Source organism: Gymnodraco acuticeps, unplaced genomic scaffold (genome assembly GCF_902827175.1).
Source record: "Gymnodraco acuticeps unplaced genomic scaffold, fGymAcu1.1, whole genome shotgun sequence".
In the NCBI taxonomy this organism is placed as follows: Eukaryota; Metazoa; Chordata; class Actinopteri; order Perciformes; family Bathydraconidae; genus Gymnodraco; species Gymnodraco acuticeps.
This window is the reverse complement of record NW_022991706.1, coordinates 58,053-85,066: the sequence shown is the minus strand read 5'-3', so window position 1 is coordinate 85,066 and position 27,014 is coordinate 58,053. Positions and strand designations below refer to the sequence as shown.

Genomic DNA, 27,014 nt, shown 5'->3' with positions numbered 1-27,014 from the left:
CATTGAAAATAATCCCATGATGGTGGTATGTTTTCAGCAGCTCTGAAGCACACTGAACAGTTTTGAACAAACATACAGTTTACTCTAGATTACAATCAGTCAGATGGTTTCTTGCACCTTGTGTTATTTGAATAAGTGATAGAAGAGCTGTGAGATATAAAGACGGTAGGATGTGTGTACAGAGCTGAAAGGTGTCGCTGAATACTGTATTGAGGTATTTTAATTTTTTTTTTACATTCCTCAAACCGTTACATAACATTTAACATGTCTTCTGACCAGTTGATTGTTGAACAGAAGATGACGGCTGTCTATAGACATTTCGATGTAAATCCTGAGTGGTACTAATAATATAATTCTACCGCAGATCAATATTCACCTCTGCTCTGTATCAAAATAAAGGATTAATACATTATTTGGTGAGAATAATGGACTTTGTATGTCTTTAATTTCTGTTTAAATCTTGACAAATATAAATAAATCTTTGTTTCGTACTATAAAAATGTATTTTGAATAGATGTATTTTGAAGAACAAGTCTCATTAAAAAACAGGCTGTAAACATTACAAAAATATCATTTATTTATCAAAATTGAAAAACAAAACAATTCACAGTGGATGGATCACCTCTCTGCATAGATGAGGCCTAGTATCTGTGATAGCTAAATTCATTTGAGAAGTCTGCTTACTCTAAAATATCATTTTCAATCGGAAAATGTATAAACATTGGATTCGGGGCAAAAGACAGACATCGTTGCCTTCAACCAAGAGATTAAGGGCTCCATTAAATGAGGACAGGACAACTGGCTGTGATAAAGGGAAATCATTAATCAATTGCTGGAGATCTTAAGTTCTACATTGTATTTTACAACGAAAAAAAACTTCTAAAATTACCAGAAAACTTACAAAAGACATCATAATGCTTTTGTCAATTTGTTTCAAGTTTAATGGCCAAAAAAATGTTTTAAATACAGTGTAATGACAGGTAGGAACAACTCTGAAAATAATGGTTGGATGAAACCTAATCAATGTATGGGTGAGAATAAAAGTTTGGTGAGTTTAGATTTGGGCTTGGCTTAATACACTTACTTATAGGGGCACATGTCCAAATGATGAGTGTCGTGCTTAGACAGAGCAGCATCAAATAAGATTATTTAACTTGATCTCTCTCTCTTTTGTTTTGAGTCAACTCAGTCATAGGAGTGTGTGCTTTAGGATAAGGCCTTAGTCAACAAATACCATACAAAGACCAAAACCACTAATGTGTTTGTCCATCTTTATCCTTTAGGTTACTGTGCTTTTGTTTGGGACTATTTTTAGCCACGGAATAGTACAAATATAAAACTCTATTGAATATTTCAGGCAGCAGCAGGACAGTATGTGGGTCCTAAGATAAACTACAGTCCATGTTCAATTTAAAGAAGGAACATTACACAGTGGGGCTCTTTTTGTGCAGCTTTCAATAGGTTTTAGACACACATGTGTATCATTCTTCCATACAGAGTTTAGTAACAATTCTCTGGGGTTGGTCTTTTCATGGGATCTGTTAACAATAAGTCAAATAAAGAATATTGCTTGCACTTATCCTTAAAACCTTTCTATATTAGCCTTGTCCAAATGTGTCATTTTAAAATGGCAAAACTCTGAGATCTATATAGCTTTCCTGCAGGACCCATAGATCTCAATACAAATATTAACATTACACTTCATTATAAACCTAAAAATAAAAATACGTGTTGAGGTAAAACATAAAAATCATTTTGTTTTAAATTGTTGTCCATAATTACTGCCGGTCTCCAACCGGAGAACACAGCTTTAGTCCACGCACACCATAGGCAAAAAATAAAACAATGTCAAAACTCATTTTTAATCCCTTCTCTCCTTTGTGACAAAAAGAGATTGAAATATAAAAATTTAAACAAACTAGCAGTAAGCCCTGGCCAGTCGAGTGTCAGTGAAAACAATCCGTCGCACAGTTCATGTTTTCAGGCACTGGTTTCCATCTTTAAGCACACAAAGAAAAGTTCCTGTTGGGGGACGATCATTCCAAGACAAGCAGTTCTTCCTCTGCGTTCACAGCACCAACAAACTAATTTCAATGCTACTAATAAGTGAAGCATTTACACTGTGTTACACTGAAAGGCAGGAAGCACTGTGCCAGAAGTTTGAATCAGCCAATTGATCTGGATTAGGTCCCCTTTAGTGACACAGAGGACAGGGGACATGTGGGACATCAACGCTCCTCTGCTGGGAGAAAAGGACCACCACTTGATCCCCCCCAAAACCTGCCAGGTTATACAGCTCTCTTTCAAATGTGATGTTATGATTATTTTTAATGTAAGCCTTCTCAAAAATATTGGCTGATATTATATGTAAATTGTATACTACATTCATAGCTTTCCAAATACTTTCCCCCCCCAAACAGTTTGAGCCTTTTTTCCTCTTCTTACAAACCAGCACAAAACGCCAGTCCTGAAAAAGTGTGAACAATCTTGCAGTCCAGTGAAAGGTGAAAGGTGAAAGGTCATTCTGAGTCTGACAGGATGATGACCTCATCAGGGTCACACTGGGTGGCCACGTTGACCTGGAAACACAAACAGTACAGTTTGATCAGCGCTCATAATGAAACATCTTTTTGTATTAATGAACTATTTCTACGAAACATTTTCTCTCTTATTAAAACTCTTTATTTTCGTAAGTTCTTGCTGTAAAAGGAAGTTTGCTGTAAACTGTGCTGAACATATCTACATCTAGCAGGAAGTACAATTGCTGATCATAAATAGAAATTGATTGGTTCCTCCTATTTAAAAAAAAAAGTGTAATAAAAAGATCTGTACAAACAAGAGCCTCAAGTGACAAAGACAAATACTCCCAATAAGTGGTTACTGTGACATGGAAAAGGATGGGAATCACCAGTAAAACATACAATATAAACATATGCATAAGAAAAAACGATTTATTTGGCATTGTTTAGAATATGAATCATGATCAGCACACCTGAAATATATACTGGTCACTAGAGTAAACATGTGCCGTGTATTCACTCATTCCTGATCTCTGTGGGCCTCACCTTGTTTTTCTTGGGCGGCGGTGTGGACTGGGAGCTGCTGACTATCTCCCGGGTTGGAGTGCTCGCTCGGGTTGACTCTGCGCGCTGTGGAGAGCTGCAGGTCATATCCAGAGGGATATCCACGTGGATGCAGAGTGGGATAGAGACAAAGCATTAGGGAGAGAGAAGTGACGAGGTAGAATCAGAAATGTATCCAGAGCTACATTATTATTCATCAAAGAGTCCTAGAGCTTCAACTTTTTAAATAAGCCTCCATGTCACGGTTACCATCTTTGAAAGTGGCATTTAAAACTTTGGTTTGTTATTCTATACTAAGGAGTATTTTGCTCTTCAGCAAGTAGTGGCTAGTTTCTGTTCATTGAGAGTACAAAGGTGAATCATTCATTTCAGATCAGGTAGAACAGGCTAACTCCCTCGCAGCAGGAAACAGCCACCAGTTTGCTCTAACCCAATGAAGCCTGTACCTGTCGTGGATGAGTATGTGCTTTGAGTTTCGGGAGTTCCTGGGTATCATTTCCTCCCTCTTCCTCTTCTGGCTCCTCGTGGCTCTGATGCTGGGCGGCGGCGACGTGCCGTTGGTCTGTGTGTTGCCATTTTCTACGATGACTACTGGCGACAGCGGCACAGTCCCCCCATTGGCTGCTGCTGAAAATACGTCTGCAGCGTCCTTAGTGCCTTTGCTGGTGCTCACAGGCACGGCTGAAACGTGATCGGAGGAATCTGCGGGCTCCTCTAATGCTGAGGGGACGCCATTAGACAGCGGCGTCTTCTCCTCGGTCTTCATGGGCTCTGATTGGCTGGGGCTCTGTCTAGAGGAGGGGAGGTCAGACAGCGGAGAGACTTGGGAGCCGCTGTCCTCAGAAAGAGGACTGAGTCCACTTGGCGGCTCCTCGTCGTCCTCTTTCGCGTTTCCTTCTTTATCTCTGGAAACGCTTCCTGCCAACTGATCCGTCTGATCCTCCTTGTCGGCAGCGTCACACGCAGGTTCTGCCTCGTTACCGTCCTCCTCATCATCGTCTATGCAAAGAGGGAAATGAATGACATTGGCAACAGAGAAACTCAGGAGATATGTATCCCTAATCGAGCCATTCCTAACCCAATATCATCGGAGAGAGACGCGCTTGTTGGAAAATAAACCCAAATATGTTTTAGACGCATGTTGACATTAGCAGGACACCAAACACATTAACCATCACAATGTGAACTCTGACCTCCAGCTTGCTGAGTGCTGGCCTGGATCTCCTCCTCGATGTCAGTGTCTGACGACTCATCTTCTTCATCTTCATCATCATCCTCCTCCTCCTCCACCTCTTCTTCTTCTTCCTCCTCCTCCACCTCCTCCTGTGCATTGCCGTTCACCTCCTTTTCTGCTTCTCCATTTTCTGATTTGTTGGCCTGAAACAGATAGGACATGTAAAAGTCACAGTTTGATCTTATTTGCTAAAAGTTGCCCTTACATTACGGCTGTCCACTGTTTTTATATTGAGAGGAACAGCAGATAAGGTAAGCTTATATTATAGAATCCCCCCACTGCGGTGCCTTCATGTGTTGATCCAAAGTTCTGTCATGTATGCATAAATAAGAAAACATCAGCACCCTGAAAGCAGCAGGTGATTTTCCTGCTCCATACCTTTTTGTCTTTGCCGTCTTTCTCCAGTCGTTTGGCCCTCTCCTGCTCCTCCGTGTCATCCTGCTTGACAGCGAACTTGGTGATGACCTCATCGAGACGGGACATGGCCATTTCTCTGTTCGAACGAAGCTTCCGCAGCAGGGAGGTGTCTGACAGAGCCGGGTCTGAGGCTGTAGAGGGGGGTGGACAATAAATTAGTCAGATAGGAAATGCGAAAAATTAGAAGTAACTCAAGTCTTTGCACCGGCAACACCACACGTCTATCATATGGGCCTGATCTGCCAGCTGTCATAATGGATCCCTTTTCTTTGAACTGCAAACCAGATCTACGGCCCATTGAGAAACACATCAAAGAAAGTGTCTGAGTGTTGTTCAAATGAGGAACGAGGAATGGTCATTGCTAATAATATGGTGAAAAATCAATGCATTTCATATAAAAGCAATTTAATTTGAAGATAAAAAAAGTAGGATCAACTATAGAGAGGTAGGCTGATGCATTGTCCTAAATATGGTAGGGATTTTGTCAGACTTGACCTTTTTTTCCAACATAAGTTGTAAATAGGGCAGACACAAAGAACTGTTGCTTTAGCATACACCATTTCAGTTTATAGAAAATAGTTAATGTTGCACTTCTGTTATATTGTTTTGTTTGTTCTAAACGGTTTAGTTCTACTAAGAGAACAAAAATGTGTTTTTTTGTGGTGTAATTACTGTCACATTTGTGTTAACAACCTAGCTTTCAGTAAAGTCACAATGCTGTCAGTCTGCCACAGCTTCTCCTCCCTTGAACCTTACCGGGCTTGTAGGTGTCAGTGATGCGCGAGCCGAAGTTGTACACCAGGTCCAGGTGACGCCTCTCCTGCATGCGGCTCCCGGTCTCTCTGAAAGCCTCCTGGGCGATCTGGTTCAGCAGTTTCCGGGTCAGGCACAGGTTGTAGCGCTCGTTGGCGCGCAGCACCTGCTGCAGGATGTCATGGTAATCCGGAGGGTTCCTCTGCGCCTCAGGACCGTTGATGAAGCGCTCAATCTGACAGGAGGAAGAAACATAGGGTAAGGAATCAGGAGCATATCAAATGCAACCACATAGAAATAAAGTAATAGGAAATATAACAGCTTCCAACCTAAGTCTACGTTACAACACCACTTGATCTAAAATTCTGAAGATCCTTGTTCAAAACTATTAAGATTCATCACATTTTAAGGTTCTTTCATTTTCTGTTTTGTATTGTGCTCTGTGTGTTTGTCAAATCTAGCTGATAATAATAAAATCAATTTCATGCAAGATGGATGTTAGCTGACATCAAGATATCGCTGAGAGGGTTAGAGGTTATTGCTAATATATTGGTTAGTTAGACTAATAGTATACTCAGTTTATCCCAGTGTTTGACTTTCAACACGTATAACTATTTAAACCAACACCCACCCTCCTGTTGATCTCAGGGTAACGGGTGCTTTTGTAGCTGATCCTCTGCTCCATGACTCGGCCGGTTAGCGTGTCGCAGCTCTTTAGTTCACACAGCTTTTCATAAATCTTCATCATCTGGAGGAGGAGAATAGGACAGTGAGAGAGTTAGGACAGGTGTGATTATAATCATCTGGTGATACGGTTCTTTTGAATGTTTCAGCAGGGTTTATAACAAGCGGAGCCCCAGCCTGACCTTGCGTTTCAGCTTGTGTTCCTGGATGTACGAAGAGCCCTCCTTTCCAAGGTCGTCCACACTCAGCTCGGCCTGCTGCAGGCGGCAGATCTCATCGTTGTAAAGCTTCAGGAGGTTCTCCAGGTAGGCTATCTGAGAGTCATTGAGAAAAGACATGAAGGGTCAGGAGTGTTTGCTCACACAAAGGTCATATCCTGAATGTAGACGTTTAACCCGGGTTGTTTGGCGTTACTTGGCTCTACATCTCTCAAGCTGGTCAGGGGTAAAGTTCAAAACAAATAATATATATTTTGTGATTGGTTAATGGTTTCTAACGCTACCGAGTAAATCAGGTGACATTACTCCCTATTAATAAAGCACTAATTGTGGCCATAAAATACAAAATACATCACAAGGCCATTTTGCTGAACAGTGAATGAATTATGGGTATATAACCACATTTACAAATAACTTCCCTAGTTTTGAAATCATTAAACGTTTCCTTTATCCTGATTATTTACCAGATTACAACTGATTATATGAGCAATTCAGTGATTATTGTTAATTCATACTTTTCAGGGCTCGACATTAAGGACTGCCCGATGGCCCGGGGCCATCTAGTATTTAGCTCGGGCAATGAAGCCTCACCTGCTGGTTGCCCGATCGGGCAATCTATTATGTCAGTATCATGCAGCTCGCGGATCAGTAATGAGTGACCCGACAGTAAAACTAAACATATCTATAACTAGTTAGGTAGTTTGAGAGGTCATTAAAATAGCTACGTGTGATATTCTAACCTGAAGTGTGTGTTTTGTCCGCTCACCGCTGCATGTGTTCATGCAGAGCTGCGTGTCGACTCGTCAGCAGCAGCTGATCTCTCTCTCCCGTCAGATTAGACTTCACTCGCGTTTATGTCCATATCGATCAAATCCAGCTAGTACTAGCTAATGATATTACTACATGCTTATTAACAGACACCTACACAATAAGTGTCGCTATGCAACCGGGTGAGGCCACAAAGTATAGCGCAGCATTATGCATTTGTTTACATGCCCACCGGAACCCCGAGGCATTACCAACAGATCAACGCACAATCAACCCACACAGGACATCTCTTTCTCCATATTAAGTTAGATATTAGAATTGACTATTCTTGTTTGTCACATACTCTTCTTGTCTGTCACATAAGTGGCGCAACTGAAGCGGTATTGTGCTAAAGGGAAATAATTTTGACCGGACATTTTGACCGAAGAGATTTAGATTTGCCGGCCATTTTGTGTGCTTCGCGGATGCGCTCGGCTCCTCTCGACTGCTGCTCGGGTCTGCTCGGTCAGCTTCCGGATGAGGAGGCATTCGTTCGACCAACTTATTATTATTATATTAAGGTCATTATGATCAAAAAACCATACCTAGTAGTGTTCACCACTAACCTGTTTTCTGGATGCCCTCTTTGTCTTTTTCTCTGCTTCCGGGTCCTCCTGCAGCCCTGAGGTGGATGGTTCCTTATCCTCCGCTGCCGGGTTCACCCCTCCGTCTTCCTCGTCCATCTTCACTTTAGTCTCGTCTTCATTTTTTAGCATAAAAGAGGAAGACTGGAAATAACTTGATGTTGAGGTAGAAGGGCAGGGTCCAACCTTGGATAGGATCAGCCTCCTCTTGGCTGCATTCTGCTTGAGTGCAGTGCACAGTTCACTGATGTAGACAAAGGCTTTGGAACGGTTGGCCTGAGCGCGAGTCAAACATCGTCCCAAGGTATTCCTGAACTCCACCGATGACAGATAGTCGGGGGAGGCCTTGGCATGTTTGGTTTGAAGAAAAGTTAAGACCTCAGGGCAGTCCTGGGTGAGAACGGTGCAGTGCTCCACAAACTAAGAGGAAAGAAAATATGAAGGATTAAAGGCAAGGTGTTTTTATAGAAAATCAATAAAAACACAACCACTATCAGCATATGGGATTCAGGTGTGTCTAGTTCACATCCTGTTTTGATGTATTATCAAGGAAATGACAACTCTCTGTGTATGACGACTATTGTCACGAGTTCAGATGGAAGTTTTGCACATCTAATCAAACTTGTGGTCAGGTGCTTGATACAAAGATCTCTGCAATGACTAGCAAATGTAATAATATCACCATGTCTTTACGGTAATAAATAAAAAAATTAACCAGCCAAAGGTTAATATAGCTTGGACTGTACATTTGTCTAGAGTTCAACCCCTGTTATTTGCAGAAAACCTACCTAATATAATAATCTCTGAAGTTCGTGGAACAATACAAAAAGCACCGTTATGACACAATAGAGGCTTCTCAATACTCAAATTTCCCCTCCTCGACTCGAATTTCAGCGCGCCATTTTGAAGGACATCTAACTTCTCTTAATGCACATCGAGGACCGAGCATCGAGCGTCGAGGAGGCTCTCTGGAGGAGCTCTAACCGAGGATACACTGATGGGTCCTCCACGGCTGCATTTCCGGGAACAGTGGAGGCGTTACGCACGGCTGGAGTTATCTCAGCCAATGACAGCTCTGCATGCATCCCCTGGATATTATTTTAGTAACTGCTTGAACGGCAACGCGATGTTTCCAGAGAGAACAGCTGTGAGGTCCGTGCAGAAAGCAGAGCAGTGTGTAAAATATATATCACTCAGTGTAACAGACCTACATTACTCTCTGTATTTGTATGCTTTAGTTTAGTAGATATCTACAAACAAAGAGTCGATATTTTTCTAAGACTATTTAGTGCTTCACATAATAAAATACACAACGGCTGTAGCCTGATTATGCTTTAGGAGCTGTAGGTGTGTGTGTGTGTGTGTGTGTGTGTGTGTGGTACAGTATGTAGGTCCGTGTTGTACAGTGCGTAGATGCGGCGGACAGACGGGTCTCAGTTGGTTTGGTGTCCTCTGCTTACTTTTAATACTTGTAAATACATCTTTTGGCCCGTAATTTCAATTCCCCATTTCAGCGACCAGAGAGGGGGGGGGGGGATATATCCAGTCTCTGGTTGTGTTACGTTATTATGAGAGTGCTCTCATACATAAAAAATTGTATATATTTATATAAATATGTGTGTGTCCCCGCATCTGTAGCCTGTTATTGTCTCATTATATCGCACTGTGAATGAATTAAAAGTAAATATATAAGTCATCATGAACACATCTGTCCATCATCTGTCCATCAGCTGTGCCTCCTGTCATCATTGATGGACGTCTCTTTAAAATGACCGCTCAGAGGAGAGGAGTTCTCATTTCTCTAACCGCCTGCTGCTTCCCCTCCTCTCTCCTCGGTCCTCCGCTCGCATCTCCTGTGACTAAGTCTCGAGGATAGGAGTTGAGGAGGGGAAATTTAAGAATTGAGAAACCTCTAAGGACAAACCACTTTGGATAAAACACTTAATATGAACTTGATATGAACTCACTTCAGTAAACAACTTCTGGTTGGTGGCCTGCAGAACCTGTGGGTTATTCTTGGAAGAGGCAAAAGGTGACTGTGTAATGTGGGTAGGGGCAGGCTGCGGAGCTCTGAGGGGGGAGATGAGTTTGGCTTTGAGCTGGTAGGATGAGGTGGAGGCAGAGCAGGAGGGTTGAGGGATATCCTCTTCATCGTCATCATCAAGGACTATTATCCTATCTGCCATCAAGGCGGGAGCCACGGCCATCCAAACTGTCAGTGATTTCTGATTTCAGAAAATACAGGAAAAATGTTGATAAGGTCACCTGAAAGTACAAGGTGTCAAAGAAACAGTAGGAAGCTGAACATTAAACGTAAGTATATGTTGGTGCTCATAATGTATTGCTTTTATTTAAAGAATATATTAAACACAGGGCAAATATTACTAATTCCACGTCTTAAGATACATATCTTAATAATTATTCCACTACTGGTATTAACACACTGAAACACGACCATAAGCCTGTGATGTGCTAGCAGTACATAATGTTGTCTATGGTTTAAAGAATGAGACGAACATTCAGCGGCTTTAAGTGAAACTAAAAGGCGACGTGACAGAATGTTGATAACAGAAAAACGGATGGCAAATTAGATACAAGATATGGTTAAGAAATAAAGGTTTTGACTACCACACACAAATGACACACTCACACATACTGACCTCTTGTTTACGAGCGACTTCACGGGAAGACAAAAAGGGAAGTTTTTCCACAATCCACTATCAGAATGTTGTGTTCGAGTTAGCTTTAGCATTAGCTAGTTAGCAAGTAAGTGAGCGAAGTAAGAAAACAATCGACCCAGAAGAGAAGCCTGCATGATGTTTTTAACATAACTCACAACAAACATAAATCCATGATACTACTTAAACCCGTACTTTAATCCCGCATAATTTCTTTTAACCAAAACAACGCTAGTTAACTTCGCTATGCGTCGAATATGGAAAGCTCTTTGTCGAAAGTGCATGAAGTGGTACCCGCTAAAGTGAGAGCAGCACCGATGCCTCTGATTGGATGATAGATGGTACAGTCAGTAAAAGCGTTAGCCATTGGGTGGCTTTCGTTCGGTGAGAAAAACATTATAGTTTATGTATTTAAGAATTACCTTACTGTATTAATACATATACAACATAGTCATAGGCGGCGCGTGAGGCTCAGGTTTGGGAATGCTAAATAACTTTTTTTACCTGCCGATGTGGCGAAGTACTGAATAAATATTTACTGTGAATGTATCCAAAAATGTATGGCATATAGAGGCTTCCTAATGACGTCACGGGATTTCGCGGCAGACATCTTGGAGTACCACTCCACTGGCGGCAGCGTTCAAAAATGGCAAAAATGTAAGGCTACTACGAATCACTAAACCCGGAGGATAAGACCGTTTACAGAGACAAATGTGCGTCGATTGGTTCGGTGGACCCTTATTTGATTCCCGTTAAGGATTACAGCACCGACATAAATTCATGGCCTTCACTTTCCTACTGTGATATCGTGAACTACCTGGTTTTTTCGCCTATACCATTGTACACCATGGAGGAAATGAAGGCGTACAAAGGACTCGATGCACATAACCAGTTCACATCCGGGTGGATCCGCGACGTTTGCGTTGCATATCAAGGAGATGTGGCTGTAATAGCTGGAAAAGTGAGTAAATATTTCGTGAGGTCCTCTTCAGCTGGCTTTTTAAATATCCCTAAAGTCCCCCAAAATAAAATGGGGGACTGCTTGTATCCACTACGCTACCAAGAAATATCAGAGGCCAACTCAGTGGACATTTTTAAACACCAGCTTTTATTTGTGTTGTACCTATAGGCTATATGTCTACTTTATTTTATAGGGATATTGTTACATCAATAAACTTAGTCTTGTGTCTTATTATTTATTTGTATTATCATACCTTTTACCTCCTCGTGTCTCTTAACCTGTTAAAATGTTATATGTTGTTGCTATGCTGCATGTACCTGTAAAGGTCTTAACATCTGATCTGAAGGGAATTTCTTGTGGTTTATTTTTAACTTGTGATGTGTGCCATTTTGTAAAGCACTTTGAGCTACACATGCTTTATGAAAAGGTCTTTATAACTAAAGCTTTATTATATATTGCAATATATTTAAATTACAAAAGTTGTGAACCTATTCTTGGTTGTCAGCTTCTGTTATGGGCTACCTAGCATAGGAATATGACAAGAGCTGACCACCCACTGGTTGTGTAAACAATCAGTATTTGAAAGTAAAGTTGGACCAAAATATTGGTGGTTCTAAATAGTCAACAATCCAATAATATTTTTGTATTTTATTTTTCAGGTATTGCATTCTCAGAGTATTGGGCTGCCGCCAACATGTCCGTGGGTACTGATGAAGAAGGATGGTGCAGTCATCACAGCTAACTGCAACTGCAAGGCTGGTTTGGGATCGACATGTACACATGTTGCATCTCTCCTGTTCTACATAGAAACATCTGTACGGATACGTGATGCCAAGACAGTTACCCAGGAAAAGGCGTCCCCTCTCAAAAGAAACAGAAGTACTAATCAATCTGAATGACAGTGTATATATTTATTTGATTGAACTTGTTTCTTTTACATCAAATCTATATAAAGAACATGTAAGTACACGGCACCTCTGTTGTTTCCCCGACTCAGACTGCAAGGAATCTGGGTGTGACCCTAGATAACAACCTGTCCTTCACTGCAAACATCGCTGCTACAACCCGCTGCTGCAGATACACGCTTTACAACATCAGGAGGATACGTCCCCAGCTGACCCAGAAAGCCACGCAGGTTCTGGTCCAGGCTCTCGTCATCTCACGCCTAGACTACTGCAACTCCCTCCTGGCTGGTCTACCTGCATGTGCCATCCGACCTCTGCAGCTCATCCAGAATGCAGCGGCTCGTCTGGTCTTCAACCTTCCTAAATGTTCCCACACCACTCCGCTCCTCCGCTCCCTCCACTGGCTTCCGGTAACTGCTAGAATCCACTTCAAGACACTGGTACTTGCGTACCATGCTGAGAATGGATCTGGCCTTTCCTACATCCAGGACATGGTTAAACCATACACCCCAGTACATGCACTCCACTCTGCATCAGCCAAACAGCTCGCTGCACCCTCGCTGCGAAGGGGACCCAAGTTCCCATCAGCAAAAACACGTGGGTTTGCTATCCTGGCTCCGAAATGGTGGAATGAGCTCCCCATTGACATCAGGACAGCAGATAGCTTACACACCTTCCAGACTGAAAACTCATCTCTTTCGACTCCACTTCGAGCGATATAACTACTAACAAAGCACTTGTATACTAATAAAGGACTGGCTTACCTAAAGCCAGTTGAGTAGCACTTGAAATGTTTTTGCTCTATGAAACCTGATGTACTTATATGATTCTGTTTTCTTCAAGGTTGTGTCTTGTTGGTCGAACGCACTTATTGTAAGTCGCTTTGGATAAAAGCGTCAGCTAAATGCAATGTAATGTAAGTGTAACAATCAAAACAAGTTGTACACACTAAAATGACACAAAAATCATCATTATTTAAACTGACACTCAAAGAGCAAAACCTCAGCTCAAATATCCAAAACTCTAAAACACATGTTCAGCTCTGCACCCAATTTGCAATTCAACTTTCCATCCATCCATCCATCTTCTCCCGCTTATCCGTGGTCGGGTCGCGGGAGTAGCAGTTCCAGCAGAGAGCCCCAAACTTTCTTTTCCCTGGCGACATCAACCAGCTCTGACTGGGGGATCCCAAGGCGCTCCCAGGCCAGCGAAGAGATATAAACCCTCCACCTGGTCCTAGGTCTACCCCTTGGTCTCTTCCCAGCTGGACGTGCCTGGAACACCTCCCTAGGGAGGCCCCCAGGTGGCATCCTAACTAGGTGCCCGAACCACCTCAACTGGCTCCTTTCGACACGAAGTAAAAGTATAACAACAGTATATTTGTCTTTCTGCACATATTTTGGAGACTTGAACAATCTTTATTTGCAGAATTCTCTATATCAAAACCCATAAAACTGTGTGCTTGAGCACGATGGTGTGTAGTTGGTTTTACAAAATGTCTTGTACTATGAATGAAGTGTGTGCCATTTGGTGCAACAGTTTGGTTTTGGTAAGTGTTTCTGTAGTTCTGGGTGCAGTGCTTAAGTCTGCAGTATATATGAGGTGTTTTGCACTTTGTGTGTATGGTTTTGTGAATGTGTTTAGTGTTTTGAGAAAATAAGTCCTGCTTTCAAAAAATGTGTTTTAGCATTGAAAAAAACTGTAATATGAACACAATGTTAATCTATCTCTGTTATGTGAGGTGATCTCTGCAGCTTACAGTTAAAGAAGCATGTACTTGTTTTTCACTGGGTAAATTGGAAACCTGTAATAAATATAATACTTTGCCCTTTCAATTGTTTTTTTAAAATGTATTTACCCAAGCTTAATCAGTCTGAGTTGCAGTGCCAGTCTCTGGTTTAATCAGTCATTCCTCTTCCCCAGTGGCTCCCAGGACTGGTGTGGGCTCTTCTAAAGATGGTATATCAGATACCATGCTGTAGAGATCAAGTAGTGCGATGGATGACCTTTTTCTGGCGCGTAAACTTATAACTGGCATGTGTAGCAGGGGAAGGTGCTGTAATTTTCTTGTGGCCCAATTTGACAGACGGTGCCCAGTCAGGATGATTTTTGTCAAAAAAGTGCCACTTGTAGGTCAGTTATATCCTGGGTGAACTGTTAATTAAAACAAATTTGACCTCTTTTGACAGGACAAGTCAGACTTTAGATATATTTAAAATGCTGGTGTCAAGATATTAGAACATGACAAATAATTGAGGGAACCAAAAGCCTCTGAAAAGGTGCCAGGGACTGTACAGCCTTTACTGTTTACATATAATCAAATGGCCAGTAGGGGGAGGAATTACTTTAAATTACAGTTAAACGAAGCACTGCAGGGGATTGACAGACTGGTGTGAAGATGACCAAGGGATGACTTTACTTTGTAGATACTCCACAATCTGATATGTCGATCGATGACAGACTCCAGGATTCCTATTTCCTTGTTAAGATCCATGTCTTAGTACGTGGGTTATATGTTCATTTTGAATGTTTGTATGTAAAACCCGACACTTACCTGACGTGAAATGATCCCCACAAACGCGAGTATAGTTGTGGTTGGATGGTTTGAGATCCTCCCGTCCGATCCTATTGAGCAATTGTTCCTGGCGACGCTTTGAAAGTTCATGTGTTGCTTCACCCTGGTGTGTTATAATAACCGCCGGCAGCCTGTAAAATGACTTCGGCCCCCTGTTTCGATCACCTCTGTTGCTGCAGCCAACAATGGCACAGAAGTTAACCATTGTATGTCCTCATTCTCCAGCAGCCAAACTTTGAAATGGTTCTCCTCCCTCCTGCAGTCAGCTGTGATTTCAGGTGTTCATGCTGCCGCCCGCCTCCCCCCCCATCCACCTCCTTTCATCAAATCCAGTACCAGGAGAGCTAATCCAAAGACCTCATCACACCTCCTCTTCATCCCATCTCCTCATCAAATCCAGATCTTCAGCATCATCATCACCAGTGTCTAGACCCCGGGGGTTTCCCTATATGCTCACGGCTTTTCCACCTTTAGATATAAGATTTCAGGATCGGGGTCTAATCGCCAAAGACTTAACATTTATCATATGACATGTGTCAATACATGTTCTTTAAACAAAATGAAGTCTCTCCTGATTGAACTGTCTGGACCCCATCCTCAACTTTTGTTCAAACCATGAAATGCCTTAATAGGGCTTTCCTGTTGATCATGTTTGGTGGATTTTTTAATATAATAATTGCAATCAATATTATATATATTACCTTTTAATCTATATAAATTGTATTTACATTTGTTGTCACTATTTGTTCTACCTTTGCCAACCATCAGAGGTATACATGTGTACTGTGGTAATCTCTTTTAGGTTTCATTTCTTATTTTTGTGAATTTCTATATAAAATGCTGATTTCACCTGAAATGCTTATGTATTTTTGATTACATTTTCGTAGAGCTTTGACTTTTTTAGCTGAATAAATATTATAACTCTAGATGGTTTTGTTCAGCATTGCCAGCTTCACTGTTGAGCTTTATGTTGTGCCCAGCATTCTCCTGTGCTCTGAAGTCAAAATGTGGATAAGCATAAAACAACACTAAAATAAACACTACAATACAACTTGTTATTTGACACACACAAGGTTGTTCATTTGTGTGTATAGATATACAACACAGGCTATATACATATATATATATATACATATATATAAGTATAATTAATACAACTGTTAATTTGATTAGAGCTTTGACACATATATATTTATAAGTATGACGACTTCCTCGGGCGATATCGTATGGTATAGCTAATTAATCTGGGTCAAAACGTGTTGTGCAAAGGTTGTAAACTCTGCTTATCCCTGCGTGGTATCATAGTAATAGCAAACAGCAACGTTCAACTCCTTTAATGGTATATTTGCAAGTGCAATAAGAAGTTACAGGGACGTTAATCTACGTCGGTAATATTAACTTTATTTAATAAAACATTTACATCATACAGCCCATGTCGTATAATATTTTACAAATGATGAATTACAGCAAACATGCGCAATATATCCATTATTACAGCTCCGTGGGCTCCGTAAAGCGATATGGGTCCGTTGTTATAGCTTGGTTTCAGTCACGTGACTTCTATGACGCGCGAAATTCAAGTGGAGGTCAGGAAGTGAAAACGCAATCATTCATCAACGCAGGAATCATGGAGGACACCGACTATGTCAAACAATTAAATGAACCTACACGCCGCAGATATCGTGAAAAAATCACAGCACACATCGGATACGATCCGTATCAGCTGAAAAAAAAACGACTTTTCTCGTGATTTATCCGATTTGCCCGCTGTTGAGGCGATGGATATCACCAGCTACCTCGTCCTTCATACCTCCTACTACACGGCTAGCCAGATGAAAGCGTATAAAAGCCTGGAAGCTTTAAACTACTTCGTGTGTGGATTGGTGAATGACCTCGGCACCAAAGAGGCATTAAACAAATGTCGCCTTGTTTTTGCCCGGGTGAGTGTTAACTACCTATGGAGAGGCGAAGTCACGCCCATCTACTTCCGGACCATGGGACCCCGGAAGCGAAAAATGTACATTGAATTCAATGGAGAGAGAACACATATCTTTTGATCCCGTTTGAATTGTGCCACGAACTACACATATGATGTTTGTCAATCTTAAACAATCATTTCCATGTCAAAAAAGTCACATTTTGTCGTAAAACTGCTGAAATATAAGACTATGAAAAATACGCTACTACAAAGACTACAAATCCCAAATCCCATTCTGGGTCGCGTAAGTGATGTCACAGGCATGCTCGGTGATTTATAATAAGACTCGTAATTAAAGCGAAGAAGAAGAAGATCTCATAACTGATTTATTCCCTCCAATAAATTATAGATCGCTAAAAATAAATTCACTTTTACAAGATGCCTGTGTGCTTTGTACCAGGTTGTAGTCATAAAAGTGATCATACCACTTGCTCCTTCTATCGATTCCCGTCTGATGAAAGGACCAGGAGTCGCTGGATCAGACATATCAGGTAATATCATAGGTAATATACATGTTGTGCATGTTCATAGTCAAGTTAGCTACCTAGCTAGTAGCGACGAGTAGCGAGCACGTTAGTTAGCATTACATTACTTAGCCTTGTCATTTTTAGTAGCCTTACCATGAAGTTATTATTTTATTACATGAAGTAAACCAAAATGTTAAACAGTAACCAAACATGATGGTAAGTATTTCGTGAAACATTTGAAGAGTAGCCTACTGCGCCCTCCACCGGGTGCTAAGGAAGCAGTTCAGGGAGAGTCGAAGGCAGGCAGGGAGCTTTGCATGACATTCTTCTGGACATGTTTCATTGTGATGACAATCTGTTTGTTGGAAAGACAGTCGTTGTGTGCTTATTGAGAGAAAATTGTTAGAAGAGATAATTATTCAAAGTGTTGTTACTTTAAAGTGTTGTTACTGACCTTTTTCTCTTTTATTTTCTTTACCTCACCTGTAACTGCTGATACATTGAGGAACATGCACACTGACCTGCTCTGGCAACCTGATTTCCACTGTACGTAATAGTATTTGGTTATGGTATATTATTTATATACATCAAAGGCACAATGCACCCCCCAGAGACACACATGTATTGAGTGTGATATTTTGCATAGGTCATGTGAAATCATCTTTACATACTAGAAAACTGTAGGAGCGGCAACTTGTTTTGAAATTGAATTTTTAATATCCGATAATAAAGTTGATCTGTTTTCTTTATTCTTCTCTCTTCCCAGCTCCATCCATCACCATTCTCTGTTCCTGCAGGTCCTGCTTGCTAATCAATGCTCATATTTTTTTACACAATTACAAATAAAGTCATTGTATTGTATGACATGAAGTTGTGCTTCATTCGGAGTCAATAATAAATTCATTCTGCCTTCAACTGCACAATGATTGTGGACTGCACCGACATCCATGTAGCTGCCCCCCAGTAAGATGAACCAAGCAAAGAGGGTCACCATCATGCCCAAGGACATCCAGCTGGCCCGCCGCATCCGCGGAGAGAGAGCTTAGACTGACCTGAGACCAGCACACCCAAACACAACGGCTCTTTTAAGAGCCACCTACATTTTCAAAGAGTTGCAATCCTACGTTATTATAATGATTTAAACTGGTTCATGTATCACTTAGTTTACTGAACCGTGATGAATGAAAGAAATGAGTGAGGTAGTGGTTTACTGAAGTTACAAAGACATTAATATATGAGTAACAGGTCAGTGTAAACACAAGCTTCTGTCAATTATGGATCATTCAAACTATTTATATAAAAATATGTAATAAAGTTCTAAAACAAGTATTCGGTATATTCCTTGATAGCTTTTGGAGAAGGTTGTTTTTAAGTTTACTAAAACCTATCGTTTCAACTGTTTCACTTTATAAAAAAGGAACAGGTGAGTAGAGCATCATTGAGTTTCTTATTCTGTCAGTAAATTATCCAAATGAATGTTTTTCATTATTTTAGTCAACCATAAACAAATTGATTGTACCTTTTAATGATGACCTTACATGGTCGGCAAAGTTAAATTAACTTCAGAAAATCAAATCTGTTCTGAGAAAAAAACTAATAAATGTTTAAAGATAGGAACTTGCCATCCCACTGAAAAACAGTCCGTAGAGATTTAAAGGCGTAGTTGTAGTTCAATCCAACTTTCATTTGGATTCATTTGACAACAGTCAACTATTTTCATAAAGAATATATATATTTTTCAAAGTCAACTTTATTGTCAATCTTACTCAGTTTGAGAGATCAAAAAGACGTTTAAATAAAATTATACAATTTACAGATATGTATACAAATATATATATCCTATATACACCATCATGTATAATGATGATGTAGAAGGAAGTGTGTTAGATAACAAGTAAATATAGAGTTACATACAGATCCATGTTACAGCAAAAGATGGAATAACTAAGAAGCACGCAGTATAATAATAATTACATGCAACAATTAAATAACTGCTCAGCATCTCCACCACAATCCCAATCTGCTGTGTCCTGTTTTCCTCCCCTCTGCATAACACCCCATCACACATACGAAACACAACGCAGAGTCCGAGGGTGTTAAGAGTATGTTTATTGAAATGTCCTCCTCTCTACTGGCCAACACAGGGAGCATATGCTGGGTGTAGAATTGTTCCAGGAGGAGGAGATTTCCATGCCATGCAGGGTCTTTGGGGATGGGGATGATGATCGCCTCCTTCGTGGTCCACACAACAAAGTAGCAGAGACTCCGGTCTGTGATATGCAGCTGCCCTTGGACCTGGTGCCAGTATGGGTGATTCTCCTTGAGAATATATGACCCACCCTCCTCACGGAGACAGAAGGATGGTAACTAAACTGCCTCCGCGATGGTCATGTTCCTCTGGCTGTGTGGACACTTCACCTCCAGCAGGGCAGATGGCTGCACAAGTCCATCGGGTGATGCTCCCAAAACACCCGACTCACTCACAAAGAGACCAGACTCGATTCGAACACTGTCACTTGATAGGCCTCCACAAAAGCCTTCACCCCTTCGGCTTCGTTTACAACCTCCCAGTTGACAGTTGGCGATGTCTCTGGCCAGTGGGTTGTATGTCTCCTCTCGCTGTTGGTAAAGTTGAGACACCGGCTGGACTACTTTGGAAGTGCCAGGCTTCCTCCACTGGCACTCAACATCTGTGGAGCTGATCTGCCACATGGCAAATATTGCCAATGCTGCAGCGTGGCTGCATTTGTACATCTCCTGTGCACAATCACAGACAGCGCTCTGCATCGCGCCATCGTCTCCCATGCAGATCTGTAAAAATAAAGTAAGTACCATTTGTTAACATGCTATAATAGATTGAATGAGCAATAATACAAGGATGGTCCGGATCTGGGGGTGGGAGGGTTTATTTTTCCATAGTTTTGTCCTCTTGTCTGTTGTTATTGTTTGTTTTTTCTGTATTTTTTGTAATTTGTGCTGTATTGGTTGTGATTGTACATTGTATTTTTCTAAATGTGTATGAATACATTTTTGAAAAACATTTGATCAACAATAAAAAAGGATTTGGTCAGGATCTAGACTCAGTGTGTAGTTTATTAATTAATCAATGCTCTCTACATTAGGAAAACACATACCAGTGTACCAGAGGGAGTCACACACAGCTGTGCCTAGATAACCAACATCCTTGAATCTACACACAGCAAATAAAGTCAAATGACACAACGAGAAAAAGGAGATCACATATACAGTATAGTCGATATAAAACTGGCCGCTTCAATCTGAAGAGCAACTAAAACAAAACACGGGAGTGTACCTTGTTCTTGTGAACACTAATGTTATCCACAGCATACACAGAGACCACGAAGTTCTTAAGGAGAAAACTAGTTGCTAAAACAAAACACGTTAGTGTACCTTGTTAGCTAATGTTAGCTAGCTGACATTAACGTTAAACATTGCACTCATATTACTCACCGAAACCTTGTAAAGCCGGTCCCGCATGCTGGCTCTTACAGAACCGACTAACTCCCCTTTCATATATGTACAGCTCTCAACGTGCCCAGACTTGTAGTGATTTTCACCTCGTAAAATAATTGTATTCTCATTCTGAAAGAATGTGGTGAAATGTGCTAACGTGACGGCCATCTTTATGTTGGTGACGCGTATTGTGCGAGACCAGAGACCTGTAGTTCACTGAGCGGTTTCACACAAAAAAAATTGTAACTTCACAGTTTTACGACACATTTTTATTTTTTTGACTTGCAAAATGTTCTTTTAAATTGACAAACATCATATGTGTCATTCGTGGCACAATTCAAACGGGATCAAAAGATAACCTTTCTCTCTCCATTGACTTCAATGTATAATTTTCCGCTTCCGGGGTCCCATGGAGGCTTTCGGAAGGGGAGGGACTTCGCCTCTCCATACTTTCTTACCTCTAAGTAGCATTATTAGGAGACATCTAGCTAGCTAACTTTAGCTACATGGACTCATGTAAGGCAGTGTTACGGCTGTCGCCTTGCCTTCAGCATTAACTGGCCTGTGAGTGTGTTGTGTGTGTATATATGTGTATGTTTGTTATGTGTTTAGCTTAGGATATATTGTGTTTTGTGTGTATAGACAGCTCAGAGCCTTTGAACAGCCTGCACGTTGTTTATATCACTCTATGTTGAGGTTAATATTAAAAACAACCTCTTTACCAAGACCATCTGGTTATGTGTTGCTTGTGATGTTGTTAAATGTATGTTACCAACTCGCAAGTTGTGAACTGGAGCTTCAATTGTGTAGGTCAACCATTCCCAGAGGTCTGGAGAAACACCATTAAAAACGTGGATTGTAGCTAAAGAAGATGGAGAGGTTGTTACAGCACACTGTAACTGTATGGCTGGGTAAGTCATAAAATAAATATCCCAACCCAAAGCATATTTGACACAACACTTAAGCTCAGACAAAATAATGCCTGCTATAATATTCATGTTATACCATTACTAGCTTTTACGATCAATCTAGTTATTCTAGTATGTCTCTGTCTATACAGTTTGTCAGAATCCTGCTCACATGTTGGAGCAGTTCTGTTTGCAATCGAAGCAGGTGTGAAGATGAGAGACTGCATCCTGCACCACTGAGAAGTGCAAGTGGCTAATGCCATCACATGTCAAAAAGGTATTCAGACCCCAGTGGTCAGTCAGCTGTTCATGCCGTCCTTGCCTGTCTCATTGTTACACTGCACCTACATGTATGTTCACATACATGTTGATCTGTCTCTCACATGTGCAGATTCCTGCTGCTCCAGTTGCGATGATAGACTTTTCATCCGCAAAATCCAAAAAGCAAAAACTGGATGATACCATTGCTGGAAGGACAGGTGAGAAGCACACATTTCAGCGTCCCACAGTCCAGGGTTCAAAATTGGAGCGAGGATCAGAGAGGTATATGCAGTTTTTCAAGACTTTGAGCAGAAATTCCCCAAGAAGTGCTGCACTGATGTCCAGGGAACCATATTACAGAGAATTTGTCCCTAAATCTGTGAGCAAGCTACCTAAACCACTACCTCAGTATAGGACACCAGAGATGCTACAGCTATCCCCAACAGAGTTGCAGAATGCATGCCAGGACTTCAGACAGGAAAAGCTGACACAGCCACAGGTCCAGGCAGTAGAGGAGGAGACCAGAAACCAGAGCTTATCAGCAATATGGTTTAGCCAAAGAGCAGGAAGGATCACAGCCTCAAGACTGAAGCAGGTTCTACAGACTAGTCTTGCACAGCCATCAAAGTCCTTGATCAAGTCCATATGCTACCCAGAGGCATACAAGTTCTCTACAGCTGCAACAAGGTATTTATTAGGGATTAGGGAGCCAATCAGAAAAGCAAACTGTATACAGTTTTTCTCAGACGCGGAGGGATACCGACTTGTTGTGAAAAGTAACTTACAATTCTACCTGTGGTATACGCTGATTATATCACGTATATCAGTAAGTTACAGTACAAGTAACTTATAACTAAATTCATTATCATTACAAAACATGATTCACAAAATATTCAATGCATAAAAATACTGTGTGTGTGTGTGTGTGTGTGTGTGTGTGTGTGTGTGTGTGTGTGTGTGTGTGTGTGTGACTGACAGGTATGGATGCAAATACGAGGCAACTGCCCGAAAGCAGTATGAAGGAGTACAAAGTCTGCACCACCAGGGTTTCAGCTGTAAAGACAGCGGGCTTTGGCTGAACAACTTGAGGAACGAATTTTTTTAATAAGGGCTATACAAGTGTTCATACTGGGTAGTTTATTTAGTTTAAAAAAAAATATCCAACGAGTTACAGACCATTCTTTCCCCATGTAAGTCAATGGGAAAAAGTGTTTCCGGGCCTGGCAACCAAACGGATGTGCAGTACCGCCGTTTGGCCAGCACGAATATTTCCATCTGAGTCCGGCGCACTTCCTGGGGGCTTGGGCGGGACCTGCTGCCTCCGAACTGGAAGTAAACAGAGCTAGCTCAGGCTAAGAAGCTAAGCTAACATGAAATACATGCATACCAAGTTACTGCTAACAGTGTAGTTCCCCTATATAAACGTTACATTCATAATCAAATGAGACAATCTGCAAGATAATTAGCTATATTTTGTTATTCTTAATGCTTGTCATTCACACGTTGAGAAAAGACGGACTCCACCGCCCGGACCTAACGGAGCCGCAGTGGGCTAGCTCCGGGACGCCGGCTGGAGCTAGCCCCCTGCGGCTCCGTTAGCTCCCGCGGCAACCACTGGCATAATTGGGTCCCCTGTTAACATTTGCTCCCGTTTAGCATTATAGGCGTCATAGCCATAGACTATAAAAGTCTTACCCAAGGCTGAATCATAAACTAAAATGTATATGTATGCATAAAGGGTTACGTCCTTAGCTGGCTAATAAGTAACAAGCTAAGCTACCAAGCACACAAACACCTGCGAACGGGGTTAACATGTATAATATTATCATTTTAGACTTCTTGGAAGTTCTGTTAGTACATTGAAGCCCACAGCACGACATTTTAATTGTCTGGTATTTGTAACAATATTCCCGAAAAGGTATGTGACGACCCCTCCACACCACGTGGGGTGCTGTTTCTGTGTGTGCTTTGTGGGTGTGCTTAGGTTCACCGGTTCAGGTGCTGATGAGCTACACCTGGAAAGGAAAGGATATAGGAGGAGCCCAGCCGGTTACGTGGGGCGGAACTCCTCTGGGTACTCTCTCCGTGCCAGCCTCTGGGACCTGTGGCTGGTTTTCTCATTAAATTGTTTATAAGGGAATAAACAATTGCTATTTTCTTACCCTTCGCCTCGCCTCCCTGCTTTTTGTTGCAGCCCAGGAGCCGGGTTTTAACAGATGGGGGCTCGTTGCTTTGGACCTGAGAAGCGTGTGCAACTTGATGTCCGTTGTGGGGACGGATTTCGCGCAGCTGCTGTTGTCGCTTGGTGCGGCTGGTTGTTTTGGGAGTAGCGTTGCTGGGGTGAGTGTTTCGCAGTTCTAGTACACGGAGTGGTATGGCAGCAAGTACGAGCACAGATCATTAGTTACCGTGGTATCTGTCCCTGTTAGGTCTAGTACGGTCTTCCTTGGAGGTCGTAGGGGGGGCTGTTAGTGCGGTGTGAAAGTGGTTAGAGCTATTAGCTCGGGAGCACGCCGAGGCTGCGGGTGGAGCTGCCGGTTTGCTGGTCGCTTCGCCGAGCTTACGGTATTAAGTGCATAAGTACCCACCATAACTAGCACCTGAAGACTAGCGTGGAGTTTAGCTAGTTTCTGTAGGCAGTTAGAGGGACGGGCCACGGTAGCGTTTAGGCTGTGTAGTAGCGTGAGCGTGCACTCAGTGTTGTCATGATGGAGAGTGTGGAGGACTTTGTGAGAGTGCCTACAGAGGAGCTACTGGAGGGCTTCTCACGTGAGCAGCTGATCGGTGTTGCTGAACATTTCCGCTTGGATGTTGGGGATAAGAGGATGAAGGAAAACATAAGAGGGATTGTTAGAGGAAATCTGTTCGAGTTGGGTGTTTTCAAAGGGGGAAAATAAACTGTTGATCCTAGCAGAGACAGTGGCAGTACGTCTGGCTGTCGTGATACAGACCTGACTTTTGAGCAGAGAAAGGAGCTGTTGCTGTTGCAGGTAGAAATTAAAAGGCTTGAGTTAGAGGAGCGGAGGTTGGGTTTACCTGCTGGGGCTGCAAGTCAGGCCTCTAATTTCCCTGGTAGAGCTACTCCATTTGACGTTGCCGGTAATCTGCGGGTGGTGCCTCAATTTAATGAACGAGATCCAGATACGTTTTTCTCCTTGTTTGAGCGTGTTGCTGAGAGCAAAGAGTGGTCAGAGGCTAATAGCACCTTATTGCTGCAGTGTGTGCTAACAGGTAGGGCCCAGGAGGCTTATTCTGCTTTAACGGTGGCGGACAGCAAAGTGTATCTGAGGGTTAAAACTGCGGTGTTGAAGGCTTACGAGTTGGTCCCTGAGGCTTATCGACAGAGGTTTCGGTCCTGGGAGATGTCTGACAAGCAGACACATGTTGAGTTTGCCAGGGATCTGGTTACCTCTTTCGGTAGGTGGTGTAACTCCTTGAAAGTGGATACGTATGTCGCATTATGTGAGTTGATGGTGTTGGAGCAATTTAAAAATTCTGTGCCCAGCCACATTGCGGTTTACATCAGAGAGCGTAAAGTGACAACTGCTGCAGAGGCTGCTGCTCTGGTAGATGATTATGTGCTAACGCACAGGGGCGGTCGCAACTTCAGGGTCCAGGATGAAAGGGGTATGTATGGTCCTGGGAGATGGGAGGAGAAAGATAGGTCAACCTGGGGTAGACCTGAACGTTTGATGCGAGGTCAGGCACAGGGTGATTCGGATATGTCATTTCTGCAGGGGGAGAGGGCACTGGAAGGTTGACTGTCCCAAAGCTGTCCTCCCTTTCTCCAAACAGAACAAGCTCTGTCCTCTCTTTTGGCCAGAAGTGCTGATCCAGAGGCTTCAACAGGGGTAGACATTAAGGGTAAAATGCCACTGGCCCTCCGGGCCGGTGGACTTGTATTATCACTGGCCCCACCATTGTAACCACTGGCCCGGAGCATGCGTCCACCAAAAAAAAAATCGACTAATAATGAAGAAAATTAACACATTGTTGCAATAGTAATTTATGCTACATTACTACTTGTACTACAACATTTGAATCATCAGTTCTTCCTCATTTTCCTCAATTGTTCATATATGGTTTATTAAAATAAAGATATTGTGGTCATTGTTAAAACATTTCTGCTATTATTATGAGTATTATTATTAGTATAATGCACTACTTCCTGTAATTAGGAGTTAGAAATGTAATGGCTATAGATTAGATTAGAACCTTCATTCTCCTAAACTGCTGGGACATTTCGCCAATACCTTTATATTGTCTACTCTTCACTTATGTGTCAGCATAGGTCGGCATTGATGTACAGAGCCCACAGAAGACCTTGTTTATATTGGCATCATATTGAGAGGTGCAGCCAGTGACGCATCATAAAACCAGGAAGTAAGCTGCTGGTTCCCTCAACAAAAAGCAATGGGATTTCTCCACAGGGTTTTGGAAAATAGCTGGAAATAAGGTCTGTGGAAAACTAACCTGATAAATGGGTCATTCTACAGAAAAGGTGGAATCTGGGTGATACAAATCTGCTGAAATATATTCCTTCTAAAACCTGTTAAATATCAATAACTAACTCTTATCTTGATGAATCCACAACAAGTAGAGCTTAAAGTATTTTAATATTTTGTATACTTTATACAAAGCTTATTTGTATAGGAATGTCACTGGTGTTACGTGTTACCAGGAAGAAGAGTAACACCAGTGACAATTTGGAGAAAACACTACCATTTTAACAAAATGGCTGCCCTGTGTCAGACCAAATATGGCTTCAGTCAATATCAAAATCGTTTAACTCTTCAATACAATACATTTTCCCATTCAAATGTTCACCCCTAGGGCTATGCAATGAGTAACACTAATGACAGACTTGAAAGACGCACGTCAAATTTGAAGATAAAATGACACCTTTAACAAACAAAGTAAGAAGTATCTGACTTATGTCTTTGTCCACTGCTCTGCCTCAAATGATCTCTTGTTACAGGAGGCACTTCAGAGACAGTACATTATTTCAAAAATAAAAGCGTTTTGTG

General features: G+C 41.8%; 1 protein-coding gene and 1 long non-coding RNA gene across 3 annotated transcripts; one reads left to right on the top strand and one right to left on the bottom strand.

The window, feature by feature from the left end:
* Positions 1 to 555: 555 nt before the first annotated feature.
* daxx (death-domain associated protein) lies at positions 556 to 10,811 on the bottom strand. Of its 2 annotated transcripts, none has more exons than XM_034198896.1 (11): positions 10,441 to 10,811; positions 9,748 to 10,045; positions 7,763 to 8,200; positions 6,354 to 6,485; positions 6,119 to 6,235; positions 5,491 to 5,722; positions 4,696 to 4,865; positions 4,277 to 4,460; positions 3,530 to 4,082; positions 3,066 to 3,159; positions 556 to 2,579 (listed from the first exon to the last, which is right to left on the bottom strand). In XM_034198896.1, exons 2-11 carry the CDS (start codon positions 9,985 to 9,987, stop codon positions 2,520 to 2,522), a joined length of 2,220 nt encoding a protein of 739 aa, XP_034054787.1. In that variant the 5' UTR covers positions 9,988 to 10,045; positions 10,441 to 10,811; the 3' UTR covers positions 556 to 2,519. The 2 variants fall into 2 exon arrangements, with proteins under 2 accessions (XP_034054787.1, XP_034054786.1); XM_034198895.1 differs by having other exon boundaries at positions 9,748 to 10,005.
* A 5,682-nt stretch (positions 10,812 to 16,493) lies between these two features.
* LOC117534677 lies at positions 16,494 to 22,934 on the top strand. Its single transcript, XR_004567305.1, has 4 exons — positions 16,494 to 16,839; positions 21,629 to 21,729; positions 21,879 to 22,003; positions 22,118 to 22,934. It is a non-coding gene; the product is annotated as an uncharacterized LOC117534677 (long non-coding RNA).
* The last annotated feature ends 4,080 nt before the right edge of the window (positions 22,935 to 27,014 follow it).